This window comes from Boleophthalmus pectinirostris, unplaced genomic scaffold, assembly GCF_026225935.1.
Source record: "Boleophthalmus pectinirostris isolate CB_2022bp ecotype Guang Dong unplaced genomic scaffold, ASM2622593v1 HiC_scaffold_3, whole genome shotgun sequence".
In the NCBI taxonomy this organism is placed as follows: Eukaryota; Metazoa; Chordata; class Actinopteri; order Gobiiformes; family Gobiidae; genus Boleophthalmus; species Boleophthalmus pectinirostris.
The window spans coordinates 34,431,270-34,445,046 of record NW_026571299.1 but is presented as its reverse complement, the minus strand read 5'-3'; the positions used below and the strand labels follow the sequence as shown (position 1 = coordinate 34,445,046).

The window sequence follows — 13,777 nt, the reverse complement described above, 5'->3', positions numbered from 1 at the left end:
GATTTGATACATTTTTCATTGTGAATCATACAGCATAAATACAACCCTGTACAATTCTGTGTGAGCAAGTAGATTCAATTAATACTTAACCTTAAAGGTCCTATGTTACGTAAACAAACTTGTGAACTGTTCATTCTCATCAGAAACATACTTGGAGTTGTGTTTTGTTTTATTTTCAAATTGAGAAACGCTTTATTATTATTAGCCTCTCTACATTTCCAAATCTCAAAATGTTCTGTCCCACCTTGTGATGTCATGAAGCGGTAGTTTTCAAGATAACAGCTACCTTTTACCCTGTGTTTAGTAAAGATGGGCAATTCCAGGGCTGAAATCATCCAAATGATTCTAGGGAAGGTGTATGGAACACTTCCTGAATTACCACAAGACATCACAAGGTGAAATAGAGTGTTTTGCTTTGAGAGAAGAACTCAGCCTAAATATGCTGAGTTTGTGCATTAGACATGAGTGAATGAAACATAACATAACTCCAGGCCCTTTAACATGTGAACAAAAATAAGCTAAATACAATAAACACTGCCACACATGTAAACAATATATGCCACGATTAGGCCAAATAAAAGGAAATATTTAATAAAAATAGAATAGAATAAGGAATTATTTAGCAGTTCTTACTTTCATTTCAATGATGGTCTGTAGTGCCTTGGTTTTGCTTGGGTCTTGATGCAGCTGATTTCTCCTGTGCAGTTCCTGTCAGAAATATACACAAAAAGTCTATATTTCCACAGAGTTTTCTTTGTTGTTAGTGTCATTGTATCCACACATAGCATAGTAAGGTGCATTACAAATACAAGACATGTGAAGAAAAGTTATTTAGTAAATAAAGTACTGCACTGTCCTCTAGGGACTGTAGTGCAAAAGTGCCATGAACATGTTCACATAACAAAAACATGTTATTGGCTGTACAAAGTAAGAGATATATGAAGTGTTAAACAAAACCAACCTGGTTTAGTTTTTACTATCACCACCCAGTATTTCAGTGTTTTCTGACATTGCTGATTATCCCTTGCCTGAATGGCTTGCTGCTTGAACACATGTTCACTGTCCTTTTAAGTGGGTCACCCCATCTGCTTAATATGGGAACATGCCATAGGCTACAGTCAAATTATTTTAGACACGTTAAGTGAATGATGGTTAAAAAAAAATTAAAGCATTTCCTTTACATAATATTGATTACTTTGCCACTGAGCTAAAACAGATCTCTAACCATCTGATGTTCCCTCATTATGCCTTATATTGGTTTGTAGCTATTTATAAAAATAAATAAATAAATATTATTTTAAAATATGCTTTTGTAATTACAAGTTAATATAACTGTAAGACTTTGAACATTTATTGAAAATATATAAAATTGTCATACTTTGAGTACCTCTCTGAGATGGATGTTTTCCTTCTCCTTCTGATCCAGAATGACCTCCAGGTGTCCAAGCTGAGCTTCTGCTTCAGCGATGCGCCTGGCCCGCTCCTGCTCCTCTTCTTCAGATGCCCTTCCTGGTCCCGAAGGCAGGCCTTTGCTCTGCAGCATCTCCAGCAGCTTCTTTATAGACTCATCCCTCGCACCCAGCGTTTGTTTCTGTGTTTCAATCCTCAGCTCCATCTCCTCCAGGGTCTTTCTGAGTAGGAACAGCTCCTTGGCCTGTCGGTCATGTTCGGCTTGCAGTCTCCTGAAGTTCTCCTCTGTTAGTTCAATGGTGGTGAAGTGCTCTGCTCCAGGCCTGTTCCCACTCTCCTGCTGCAGCAGGTGGTTGAGGTCTCTCTGGGTGCGAAGCTCATCCTGCAGGGCCTGGATGGTCATCTGGAGGTGCTGGACACACAGACACTTGGCTCAAACTTACAACATTAGATACAAATCTAAAGGGAAATATAGACCCAGGTCAAGGATGCATGCATTGATGTAGCATTAAGCATTTCTACAGCAATTTAAAATAAACAACTTTTACTTTTTTTCTCACACCTTTGACCAGTCCATTTAAAAGAGCAATGCTCCTAATTCCAGGATCAAACTTACTTTGAATCACTCACTGATAAAAGTTTTGATAATGTTCTGTAACATTTAAAATATATATACAGTTTATAATTTAACAAGTTTAGTGTTTATCAAATAAATTCAAACAACATCATTACTGATCTAAAAAAAAAAAGAAGAAGCTACATTTACATAATTCAGACAGCATTATGACCACTCACAGGTGAAGTGAATAATACAGATGGAAATAATCATGATAATCATATAAGGCAACAAGTGAACAATGTCTTTAATGTTCGTGTAATAGAAATTTAAAACCAAAAGACAAATGATTTGACTAGAATGGGTTTGACAAGTGCCAAATGTTCTGCAGAGGTCAGGACCTATCAAAAATATGGTCCAAAGGAACAGGGTGAATTACGATTGTTGCCTAAATAGCAGAAGAGGATAATAAGTCATCCTGAAGTTACTGGAATATAAGTTTGTTGGGCTGAATGTGAGGCAAGTGGTCATAATGTTCTACCGGATGTATGTTGAGAACAGTCGAATTTGAGCACTTGCAGTGTATTAATGGCTGCAAATTCAGAAAATCTATATTTATAGTTTTTCCGCGGTGAAAGTAATATAATTTGGATCATTTAATAGTAAATATGAATGGCTGGAAATGACCTCTACCGAAAATGTCCGGCAACTGTGTGCCTTCATAATAGGATAAGCTGCTATTAGGGCCACATTTCTGTCAAAGATTGATTGATATGGTTCTTGTAATATATTTTTGTACATACCAAAATCAATCTTTGTCCAAAACATTATTTGGTCATTTCAAATTGAGTTTGAGGGTATCAACAGAGGGTTAGCAGACACATTTGATTGGTGATTTAGGTGCACAGAGTATCCAGTTTTTCTCGTGGTGCTCACTGAAGATAGAGGGGAGGGTTCACAGTACAGACAGGAGAGCTCTTTGTTTCTCTATTGGGCTTATGGGAGAGAGGGAATCATTTTGACACACTGAGGCTAACGGTATGTTGTGCACTCAACACGTGGTGCAAACATAGCGACAAACCTTAGTCCTGCGGGCATCCAGCAGCTGCAGAGCATGGGCAGAATGAACAGAAAATACAGATGCATGGTAAACACAGCGTCAGAGCATGAGTAACATACAGGATGGCCAACACCAGCCAACTTAAGCTTTATAGGAGCGCCACCCAGGGGCCGGGGCTGTTATTACACCATTTACAATGTATCAATGGAATTATTATGGTTTATAACCTTTCTGGAAAGATGTATTTGCAAAAAGTCTTATCTTTATAAGTAAACCAGTTATAGCATCAACTCTTGAATGTGTTCAAGAAAAATATTCTCCAGTTTGAATGTATAGGAATTGCCTATAGAGCCTTTTATTCAGTTCAGTTAAAAAAAAAAAAAAAAAAAAGATTAATGTTTTATTAAACATGTTTAATACTACTACTACTGCTACTAATGTCTCGTCCCAGTCTCTCTTCCCGACAGCTGCCCAGGTCGACAGTTCGTCCACCAGAAAAATTACATTTTTACAAATTGTGTGCATTCCTATAGGTGGCACTGTATCCCTAATAACTGTATTTGACATATCAATGGAATCTGGGTCATGCAGTGTATAACTGATAGAAATTTCATTACAATCGGACTAAACATGTGCATATAATAATTTTTACAACATTTTTGAGGGAAGTCTTGCGCCCCTGCTGGCCAACCGTGTAAAATGCCCCATGTCCGTAATATATATATATTTTTCTCGTAATCATGTATAGAACTTAATCCCTGAATTGGTACAAATCCAAGAATATTGACGTTTCATGTCTAAGCTAGGGGGCGCTATAGTGTCCACTTTTCATATGTTTTATAGTGTATTATATTCAGGCTGAGATCACGCATTAATGATTCAAATTTCAGCACGATCGGACTAAGCCTGTCCGTGTAATATTTTTTTTTTTATATTTTTGGGGGGAGTTTTTGCGCCCCTGCTGGCCAACCATAAGAAATACCCGATGTTCATAATAGACTTTTTTGCTTGTAATCATGCATAGAACTTAATTCCCGAATTTGGTACTAATCTGATAATGTTGACATTTCATGTCTATGCTAGGGGGCGCTATAGTGTTCACTTTTCATATGTTTTATAGTGTATTATATTCAGGCTGAGATCACGCATTAGTGATTTAAATTTCAGCACGATCAGATTAAACATGGACATGTAATATTTTATTTTTTTTTTTTTTTTACAATTTTTTGGTGGAGTCTTTGCGCCCCTGCTGGCTAAAGGTGGAAAATGCATCATGTCCGTAATGGACTTTTTTGCTTGTAATCCTGCATAGAATTGAATTCCCAAATTTGATCAAAATCCGATCATGGTGACGTTTCACGTCTATGCTAGGGGGCGCTATAGAGTTCACTTGTATTAGATTTCATATTTCATTACATTCAGGTCTGGATCACACAATTGTGATTTGAATTTGAGCTCTCTAGGCCAATGCCTGTGGCCGTGACAGGTCACCGAAAAAACAGAAAATGAAGGCGTTTTTCAAAAAACCTTCTTATGCATTTTGTGAGTTTATGTCTGTAGATGTGACATGTCAAATCTGAGCTCATTTGGACCAAACCCCGGGGACTTGAATCTTTTTGTAGACACCCAAGTCAAAACGGCGGCGAGTTTTTGATCCAATATGGCCGACTTCCTGTTCGTCATAGGGGTGCACAATGATTGGCTTTTTTGCTTGTCTCCTTGAGTTCTATCACTGTTCCGAACCAAAATATGTGTCAGCCCCATGGATCTATTAAAATAACCAGCCCCCATTCCTGTCAAAACGTGCATTTTCAAGGGGGCGCTGTTGAGTGAGGGTGCTTTAGGTATTGTGACGATGGCCATTTTATCAAATTTTTCACCGGATCGATCTGATACACGGTTTGGGGACTTTTCGTCGACGTTCAGGCCCTCAAAATCGCGATCGTTTGCAAGGAGAAATAATAATAATAAAAGAGCGGAAGAAACCGACGAAGAACAATAGCCCGAGCCAGTTACTACGTTACTGGCTCGGGCCAATAATAATAATAATAATATCCGAAAAGTGACAATATAATAACATTGTTAATAATGTTTACAATATCCTGTACATCCTCTTCCGACCACAAGAGGACAGTGTTTGCACAGGTATGCACATATGCACCATGAGCTGCAAATGCCATCATGGACTTCAATCCGTTTCATTGTTTGACTTTTTCCAAAATAAACAGAATAAATGTTCGATGAAATTAATTATTTTAACTTCAAATGTGGGTCTCGTAGTCAACAGTATAGTCAACAGGTCCAAGAGTCTGCAGTTGATTGAATGACACATGGAGGCACTTCTCTTCTCACTTCTCAGTTTATCACGTTTGCCATTGATAATTTACTATCATGTGTAATTTTTTGCATTAGGTTTACATCTGTTTAATTTATGCCAATTAATTTAACATATTATTTCTTTTAATTCAGATATATGCTAAACATGTAAGATGTTATAAAGCTTTTTAAAAACATAGACCAAAATGGTTACACTTTTTCAGTTTAAATTAATACAAAATTTATTTAATGGCCATATATTTTACCTACTGTTTATTACACATGCTGCAACGATCTTGTTTGTCTATGTTGCCTATAGAACTGCATTTTTCCTCCCAGCACCTCCTCTTCAATCAATGACCTCCCTACACTTTGCCATCAAGCCCCCACACTGCATTTGCATAATGACACTGGTGGTTTAAATGATTAACAAGCTGTTTCTAACAAATCAATGCACTTGTCATTCACAGGACACATCTGTGACTCACTCTGACATGGTGTGTGTTGGTGGTCATCACGCCTCAAGAGAAATGAGCTTCCAGACAATGACACATGCATCTAGAAGTTACCTCAAGCTAAGCTTTTTTTTTTTTCTTTTCTTTTTACATTGAGTGATTTTTTTTATTTTGTTAGATCGATTTGAAGGAAAATATGTATTCTTATAATGTCCTCTGAATCAGATAGATTTGAATATGAGAGGGTCTCAGAACTTTAAGTAAAAAACAAAAACAAAAATTCTGGTGTATATGAAAAAAGAGATACAATGGGTGTAAAGCACAGCATGTGCTACTGAATATCTGGGAGCCCTAGTACAAATAATAAAAAAAAATTTAACACTGAAACTTTGAAAAATAAATAAAAAAAGAAACAGGCATAAAATATGTAACCAACCTTAATAGGACAATAGTGCAATCAATTGGGGAAACAAATGTAAAATGTAAACATTAATTCAGTTATTGCTATATTCAGTTACAAAACTGATGTAATTGAAAATACAATTGACCCAAAAGTGTTACAAAATATTACTAATAATCTCGTTTTAGTATCAAGATATATATCGCAATATATTGAATCATAACAGGCATATCATGATATGTAACATAGCACCAGATTCACACCCCTAGTATTAATATAATTTCACTTTTCTATAGAAACATCCTGCATCCATATTCACCCAGGGTCTTCTGCTTTTACTGCTCAGTGAAGTGTGACCTGCGCCTGCTTTCAGTGGGGATAAGATGCAGAGAACTCACAGGGAGGGTACAGGCCAATCAGACTGTATTTTGGGGAGTGCGTTGTGAGCAGCTTTGGTCATGAGTCTGTCAGATGTGGTACAGTTTTATATTGTTTTACATTGTTTTGTTTTTTCCTAAATGTGTTGCTTTGGAATCTGTCCAATTTCCCACCACTGTCAGTTCTCTCTGCCTTTAACTTTGAAGCCAGTCAAGCTCATATGACAATGGTTTGATTGGTAAATGTTTTTAAGTTTGAGCATATTTGTTTTTGTTTTAAAAAATTCAATACCTTCTTTAAGCTGCTAGCTGGCATTGTGACTGTAAAGATAATTATATATATTTTAGCCTTCCATACTACATGTTAATGTTACATGTTACTATACTACTTTTAACTTTAAGTAGGGATGCACTAAATAACTGACCAATCATGACTCAGCACTGGATCAAAGCAAAGAAGATGAATAATTTACTAGTCAATGGTGCTCTGTCATGACCTCTAGTCAAACAATTGATTTCTTTGGACTGTCCTATAATGCTAGAGCTATAATAGGAAATCAAACATGACAATTTTTTTTTCCAGACTGAAGAAATGCTTGGCATTTGCTGAGGCTAATCAAGTCCTACAGCCTGTACCAAGATAATTGGCCTAGTTTTGCTCTGTTGGTAAAAGCCAATATATTCCTTCAACAAGCCCAATGGGTGTGACCAAATGATCATCCCACCATAACAATATACTTATGTAAGGATGCCCCACAGGCCCAAACCAAGATTGAGAGGACCCATAATGTAGCACATCTGTCTTTTTTAGCCGACATACTTCATTAATGATCCCCACCAGGAGAGATATAAATATCATCCAGGGCACAGTCAGAGCAAACCCGGACGGACAAGGCAAGGCATAAAAGGAGTCTCTCTTGTATTCAGTACAAAGGGACTGTGGCTCACAGTGCAAGCCTTTCATATTGCATTTAACATATTGAGCTGAACTGAATGTTAAAGCCAGACTAAAAATATGCACAGATTCACAGTGAGTAATAAGTAGCACTGAAAAAATGATAAGCTATAAATGGCCTTTGCCTTGTCTGTGCCACAGCTGAAAGAGCATGTAATTTTCTCCTAGACACTCTCTCTATAGGCATTACTTTTGTTCAGTCTTTTCATATTAGAGGTCGCAAGGGGATGCAGCAACTATGGGCTTAGGAGGGGAACAAATTAAACGGACAGTTAGTCATTCACTCATCATATTATTTGCTGTTTACTACAAACTGTTCGGCCTATTTAAATTTCAGGATCACTATGTCATAAGAATCCTTGTCCCTGTGAAGAAAAAAATGCCAGGATGTTTACAAAATAAATGCTGGACTTATAGTGTTGTTTTACTAGTACATTTATTTCCTAAATGTGGTTGGGGCCTATCCCAGCAAGTATAGGTAGTGGGAGACATGGTCAGTACAGACTTTGGCTTTTTCATGGAACTATGGACAGTGAGGAAATCAGACAAAAACCCCACAGGGAGGGTATGCAGAGAGCAACTCTACACAGAGATTGGAAGCCTCTGACACAGCTGAGGACAGTGTCCCCAAGGCGCTAGCCTCCAGTACAGCCATCCATTTATTTTCTTTAACTAAATGTTGTTAGATGTTGGGGCCTAGATCTGTTACTCTGGCCTTGAAGAGGGGAGGTGTACACAATGAACACTTGCATAATCCAATTTTTTGATGACAAGTCAAAAGAAATGAAGTCTGACAATTATTCACTGTATGCTTCATCACCATGACAATTTTATCTAAAGTAATAAAAAAGCATGAATGTTTGTCTAACTCACCTGTGCTCATTGAGAGGTTAATCGCTTGACATGTTTCCTATTAGAAACATGGCAACTCTCCCGAGACAAGCAAACAAATCACACATTAGGGAACACAAGTACAATGAATTACTGACTATTCACATGAGAAGGCAGCTGACATGAGGACAAATGTAGACTAGCCGAGTTTAGACAGTCAGTGGTCGTGTGTTTGACCTTGAGGCTGGAGCGATGTTGCCCGCTGCTCCAGTAATGACAGTTTCAGGGGCTCTGTGTGTGTACATATATACGTGCGTGTTTGTGTGCATGTGTGTGTGTGTGTGTGTGTGACAGCATCACTCAGGGAGACGGACAGAAGTGCAGGCAGCCGGGCACACAGACCACAAGCAGCTGGCAGAAATTACCCTTACACTGCTGGACTGCTTCAAGGGAGATTGTGCAATTTGCTGCATCATGCCACACTATGTTTGTATACTTCAACAAACAATACTATTTAATTACATAGGCATGTGAAGAATGCATATGTTATCAAGATATAGAATTACTAGATAAGATTTTTTTTTTTAATCAAATAAGTATTTATTTACTGTGTGATTGACCTACCTCTGACATATCATTTTTTTGGTTTAAAATGAGCAGCTCCATGTGCTGCTGCTTTCAACTCAATGATTTGTTTATTTCTATCACATGTTTCTATGTTGTAATTATATATTTATAAATTATCAATAGACTGGTGAACACTGAGTTTGAGTTTAACATGCAATAAAACTGAATAAAGGAAGGGTTAGCAGAACATTGACTGACAGACAGTGATTTGTGATTGAGTCAGGGTGAATAAAGAATACAGAGATGCATAGGCTCAGGCAGCAGTGATAAAGTCAATTTGATAATTGTGTCTGAGCATTGTGCCAACTTGTGTCAGCTGTAATCGAAATGGACCATCACTACATTGCTTCCTACATTTGAATGAGCTCAGTATTATTTATTTGAGAACAAAAATATTAGAGTTTGTATCATAATAATTTTATGTCTTCTAGTCATACTTTTGTCTGGATTATGCCAAATGGCTTCAGCAATTTATTCTGAGGAGCACTATCTGAGCACATAGTGAGTTAAATATTTATGAACACAACTCTTTCCAGAAAGGTCTTCACATTTCCTCTAAAACTGAACTGACTGCAGCATTTGACAAGGGTTGGCTTCATTCACAGGAGATGAAGACATACTGAGACATGAGTGAATGGTTTGAGTTGAGCTGCTCTCACCTGGTTCTCCTCGTGAGTCACTCTCATCTGCTCTTTCAATATGGATGTTCGTGCTGCCTCCTCCTTCCTCATGATCCTCTCCTTCTTCAACTCGGGGCTCCAGAAGCTCTTGATGCTGTTTGTGGAGGAGCCTAACTTACTGTCCTTCAGGTCCAGTTCTCTGCGCAGCATCTCATTCTCTCTCTGCATGTCCCTGAGCTGGGCCTGCATTTCCAGCAGCTCGCCCCCACTGCTCCTCACAGCCTGTCGCAGCAGGGCAGAGGGCACCCCCTGGTGGTGATGGTGTGCATGTAGCATGGACAGAGAGCCCAGGTCACTGTAGGACAGGATGTCCCCATGAAGCCCAACTGAGGCGATGTTGGGACTGCTGCCCATGGCGGTGACGCGCCCCCCATACATGGCGCGGCTGGCCCGTCCTATGGTCATGTGACCACGGGGGTATGTGGCAGTGGAGCCCACACCCTCGTGGTCACTCAGGTACATGGGCCCTGAGGTGGCATAGGCAGCATTGAGGGACTGGATGTTCTCCATGGAGAGCGTCTTGCCCCCACCACTGCTCCCTCCTCCGCTGTTGGCCCTCCGATGGCCCAAGCGGGGGGAGCGGGGCAGCCGCGGTGAACGGGCAGGGCTGCTCTCAATGTGGCCTACTGCTCTGGCGCTGCCGTACATCTCCTGATAAGGTCCTTTAACAGCGACACGCAAAAATCAGACTGTGACTGTGTGAAGCACACATGAGCAGCTTACTTCATGTCTTTATCAGCAGAAATAATGTACCATCAATGTCCAACCCCAGGAAGCAGCAGAGAGCACCTGTTGAGAGAGTAGAGACAGTTAGTGTGTGCAACATGAATGGATGTAAAAAAACAAGATCTAATCATTTAATCATAATTAATCAAGTCACAAAGAGGAATGATGCATTATAAAGTTGTATTGTACAAAGCTGTCTGCATCTTCCATCCTATACAAATTAAGCTACATTTAAAATTTTAAAGCTACATTTGATTTTGACCATGTAAATCAGTCAGTCATATTTAATTTTAAAAAAGCATGAACACTGCAGTGGCACATGCGTAAGACTAACACAACAAAAGTACTACGCATATATATAAAAAGGGAGATGAAACTCACGATTCACTCCCAAACGTCCAGCTAACTTACTCCATGCCTTTTCCTTTTGGCTGTGGTCCTTTGATAATCCCCGTTAAAAAAAAAAGTGAATTAATAAAAAAGTTTGGTTAACTGGGACACTGGCCAGTTATTAACTTAATGACTAGTTTTACAGCCCTACATATTACAGTGAAGGTGAATTCTGTCATAAGCTTAAGATGTCTTTATTATGGACACCACATACAGGTGTCTTGTGTTATTTTTGGCCCCAAAGTCAAAGTGAACAATTCTCTTTTTAATGACACTTACTGCTTCTGTTCTGTTTCCATGGATACTCTGAGGGTTAATGGAGGCACTTGTCGCTTATGTGACTGAAGTACAGCACACCTTTACAGAGGTGTGGGGGAACTGACTATGTTCAATAAGCATATATTTGTATGGAGTAAAATATAATCTATCGGTGTATAAGATTACTTCTGTAACAAATTTGATATTCTCTTGTAACCTTCATTCTTGCTGTTTAACACACACAGTGGTTGCTAGTGGCTTAACTTGCATATAGAGGACACAATATTTTTCTCATTGTTAGTGTGCGGATAGACCATGCTTCATGTTCAGAGGCTGCACTGACTAATGATTGAGGTTTACATAGTGAGGATTCAAGTCAGACAGAGTTCTGGATTTCAGCGTTGAAAATGGCAACCCAAATGAGAGGCTGATGTGAGGCACATTCTGCTTTCTGATTGGATAATCATTTTTAGAACCAAAACACAAAATTATCACATAACTTGGCCCTGTGCAGTGTTTTTGTAATTAAGGCTAAATCAGCATTAAAGATGTAAAAGTTAGTAAACAATACTTTGCTTCTGGAAGCACAGGTAATGATTATTTGATTCAAAATCCAAATCTTACTTACTGTCTGTTTAATATAAACTCATTCCCAAGTGGAGAGACCCTGAGCTGGTCACAGGAGATGAAAACATCTATATTTAGTAACTGTAATTAAACATTAATTCAAATTCCTCATCCTTCCTGACACATTCAGTTTTGACACAGATGTAGCTGAAGTACCTGGGCTGAACATAATACCCAAGAAATACATGTGAACAAAGCTGTGACAACACTGACTCTTCTCTGCTTCTGTTCTTTTATTTTTCAGAAGTTGTTGGCTTTTCCCATGCTCCCTAATGCACCAGTGACTCCTGCAGTGATGATCTGGACAATGCCTCATCACAATACAGTTGGCCTTCAAAAAAGGGTAAGAAAGTTGTGTTATCACATTAATCAGAATGTCTGTGAACAACAGTTGTAAATTAACATGTAACCAGACATAAATGTCTTGAAACCAATAAAATATATTCTACATTGCACACCATATTTAATCCAACCAATTCAAACGTGTCAAATCCAGATTAAGATTGTAAATTCAAGTAATTTTAAGAGAGGCTACTTAAACATTTCAGAAAAAGTTATTATATTTAAACGACCTTGCATTTTTCAGGCTGATAGAGCTAAATGCACTCTTCCAGTGATTCCAAAACTCTTTCCGGGCAAGACAATTTATACAAAATTTCCTAAAACCTTAAATATACGTTTTATCATTGAGCAACAAGATCTAATCATCGTCATTATATAAGCCCTCGGCTATTGTAGGTCTTGCACCATATTGCATTGGGCTTCAAAACAGAAACAAAGGCCAAGCGAGTGATGGCACCGTGGTCAGTTGATGGCGCTACTTTGGGAGGCAGTGGTGCGGATACAGCTGCTCTGAAAGAGCCACCACAGGCGCTGCTGAGTGCACGCGAGACACAGAGCTACGCTGTGACATTTCCAAAAGGCAGGAAGCAGACATTTTGCTTTCCATCAGACTGCCATCGTGACTCAAACTAATTCTTAAACATACCTTTTTATAGACTTTTTTAGGGAATGGTTTTGTCATGCTTGCCCTTTTATTCGCCACGTGTATTAACCTTCATAATGAACAGTAACTGGTAATCTGGAGACGCGAAACCGGTTCAGAGCGGTGCAACACATGCAACATCCTCCTCCTTATCACGTATTCTACTACACAGCCCTGACGCTGCCTGTTCAGCCCACTTCAGTGGTGGGCTAGAGAAGAACGTCTTACTGTTCCCGTCATTTTAACCCACTCAATAATTGAGACCGCTTTTATAGGATTAAATATAGTAGCCCAAAGACGGATACTATTACAACATCACATAAATACAGCATGCCAACCAAACCTCGTATGAAGAACGATTCTTGTGTCTAGGGCAATATAGGCTATCGGCTGTATGGAGCGCATGCATTAGCACGGGTGTTCAATTGACAGCTGGGCCTTCATTTTCGATGACTGGACGTGCGGTGCGTCGGTCGAGCAGCACCTGGACGCACCAACACAATTGGCTGCACCATTCAACGTATGTGAGGAGACCTTTCATTACATACGAGTTTACAGTTTCTCTTGTCGCTTTATATGGCAGGTTCTAGAAAAAATCAAACCGCTCAGTTGCACCAGTGTACGTACGCTGACCAACTGTGTCTACAAGCCCATTACCGACAGCACTCAACCAGTGATTTAACCACAACACGCAAACCGAAGGACACGCGCGTCCACTGTCTAAATATCTGACTCGTATGATGCCGAGCGTCTTCACTTTAAATCATTACAGAAATACCTTTGTCGATGTTAAATCCCGACGTCCGCCACGGTAGCCAGCATCTCGTCGCCTCCATTCACCAAGCGGCAGCCTCTCTCCTCCAGCTCAGTACGGCGCGCTGTCATTGGTTCACGCAGGCGCACTCCCTCCTCCTCCTCACCATTTGAGCGTCACTGGAGCCGCGGACGCACGCCGCTGTAGACGCTGTGGATGAAGTAGCATCTGGCCTGAGGAGGGGGTGGGCGAACGAAATGGAGACAGCAATACAACCCACCACTATTTCACCTCTTGAACAGAAATCAATGCAAGGGTCCACTTTGATTAGCTACAGCTTTGTGATTTATTTTTATTAGAGTTTCATGGT

At 39.4% G+C, this 13,777-nt stretch overlaps 1 protein-coding gene across 2 annotated transcripts in view; it reads right to left on the bottom strand.

The window, feature by feature from the left end:
- Positions 1-13,514, bottom strand: part of erc2 (ELKS/RAB6-interacting/CAST family member 2) — a 30,243-nt gene extending 16,729 nt beyond the window's left edge. Inside the window, exons 1-5 of one of the 2 annotated variants that reach the window (XM_055160874.1) lie at positions 13,432-13,514; positions 10,421-10,456; positions 9,647-10,329; positions 1,379-1,822; positions 634-708 (exon numbers count right to left, since the gene is read on the bottom strand). In XM_055160874.1, the coding sequence (XP_055016849.1) occupies positions 634-708; positions 1,379-1,822; positions 9,647-10,329; positions 10,421-10,456; positions 13,432-13,489 (1,296 nt within the window). In that variant the 5' untranslated portion in view covers positions 13,490-13,514. The remainder of the gene's footprint in view (positions 1-633; positions 709-1,378; positions 1,823-9,646; positions 10,330-10,420; positions 10,457-13,431) is intronic. The other variant, XM_055160875.1, reaches the window with a different exon arrangement.
- Between the last annotated feature and the right edge of the window lie 263 nt (positions 13,515-13,777).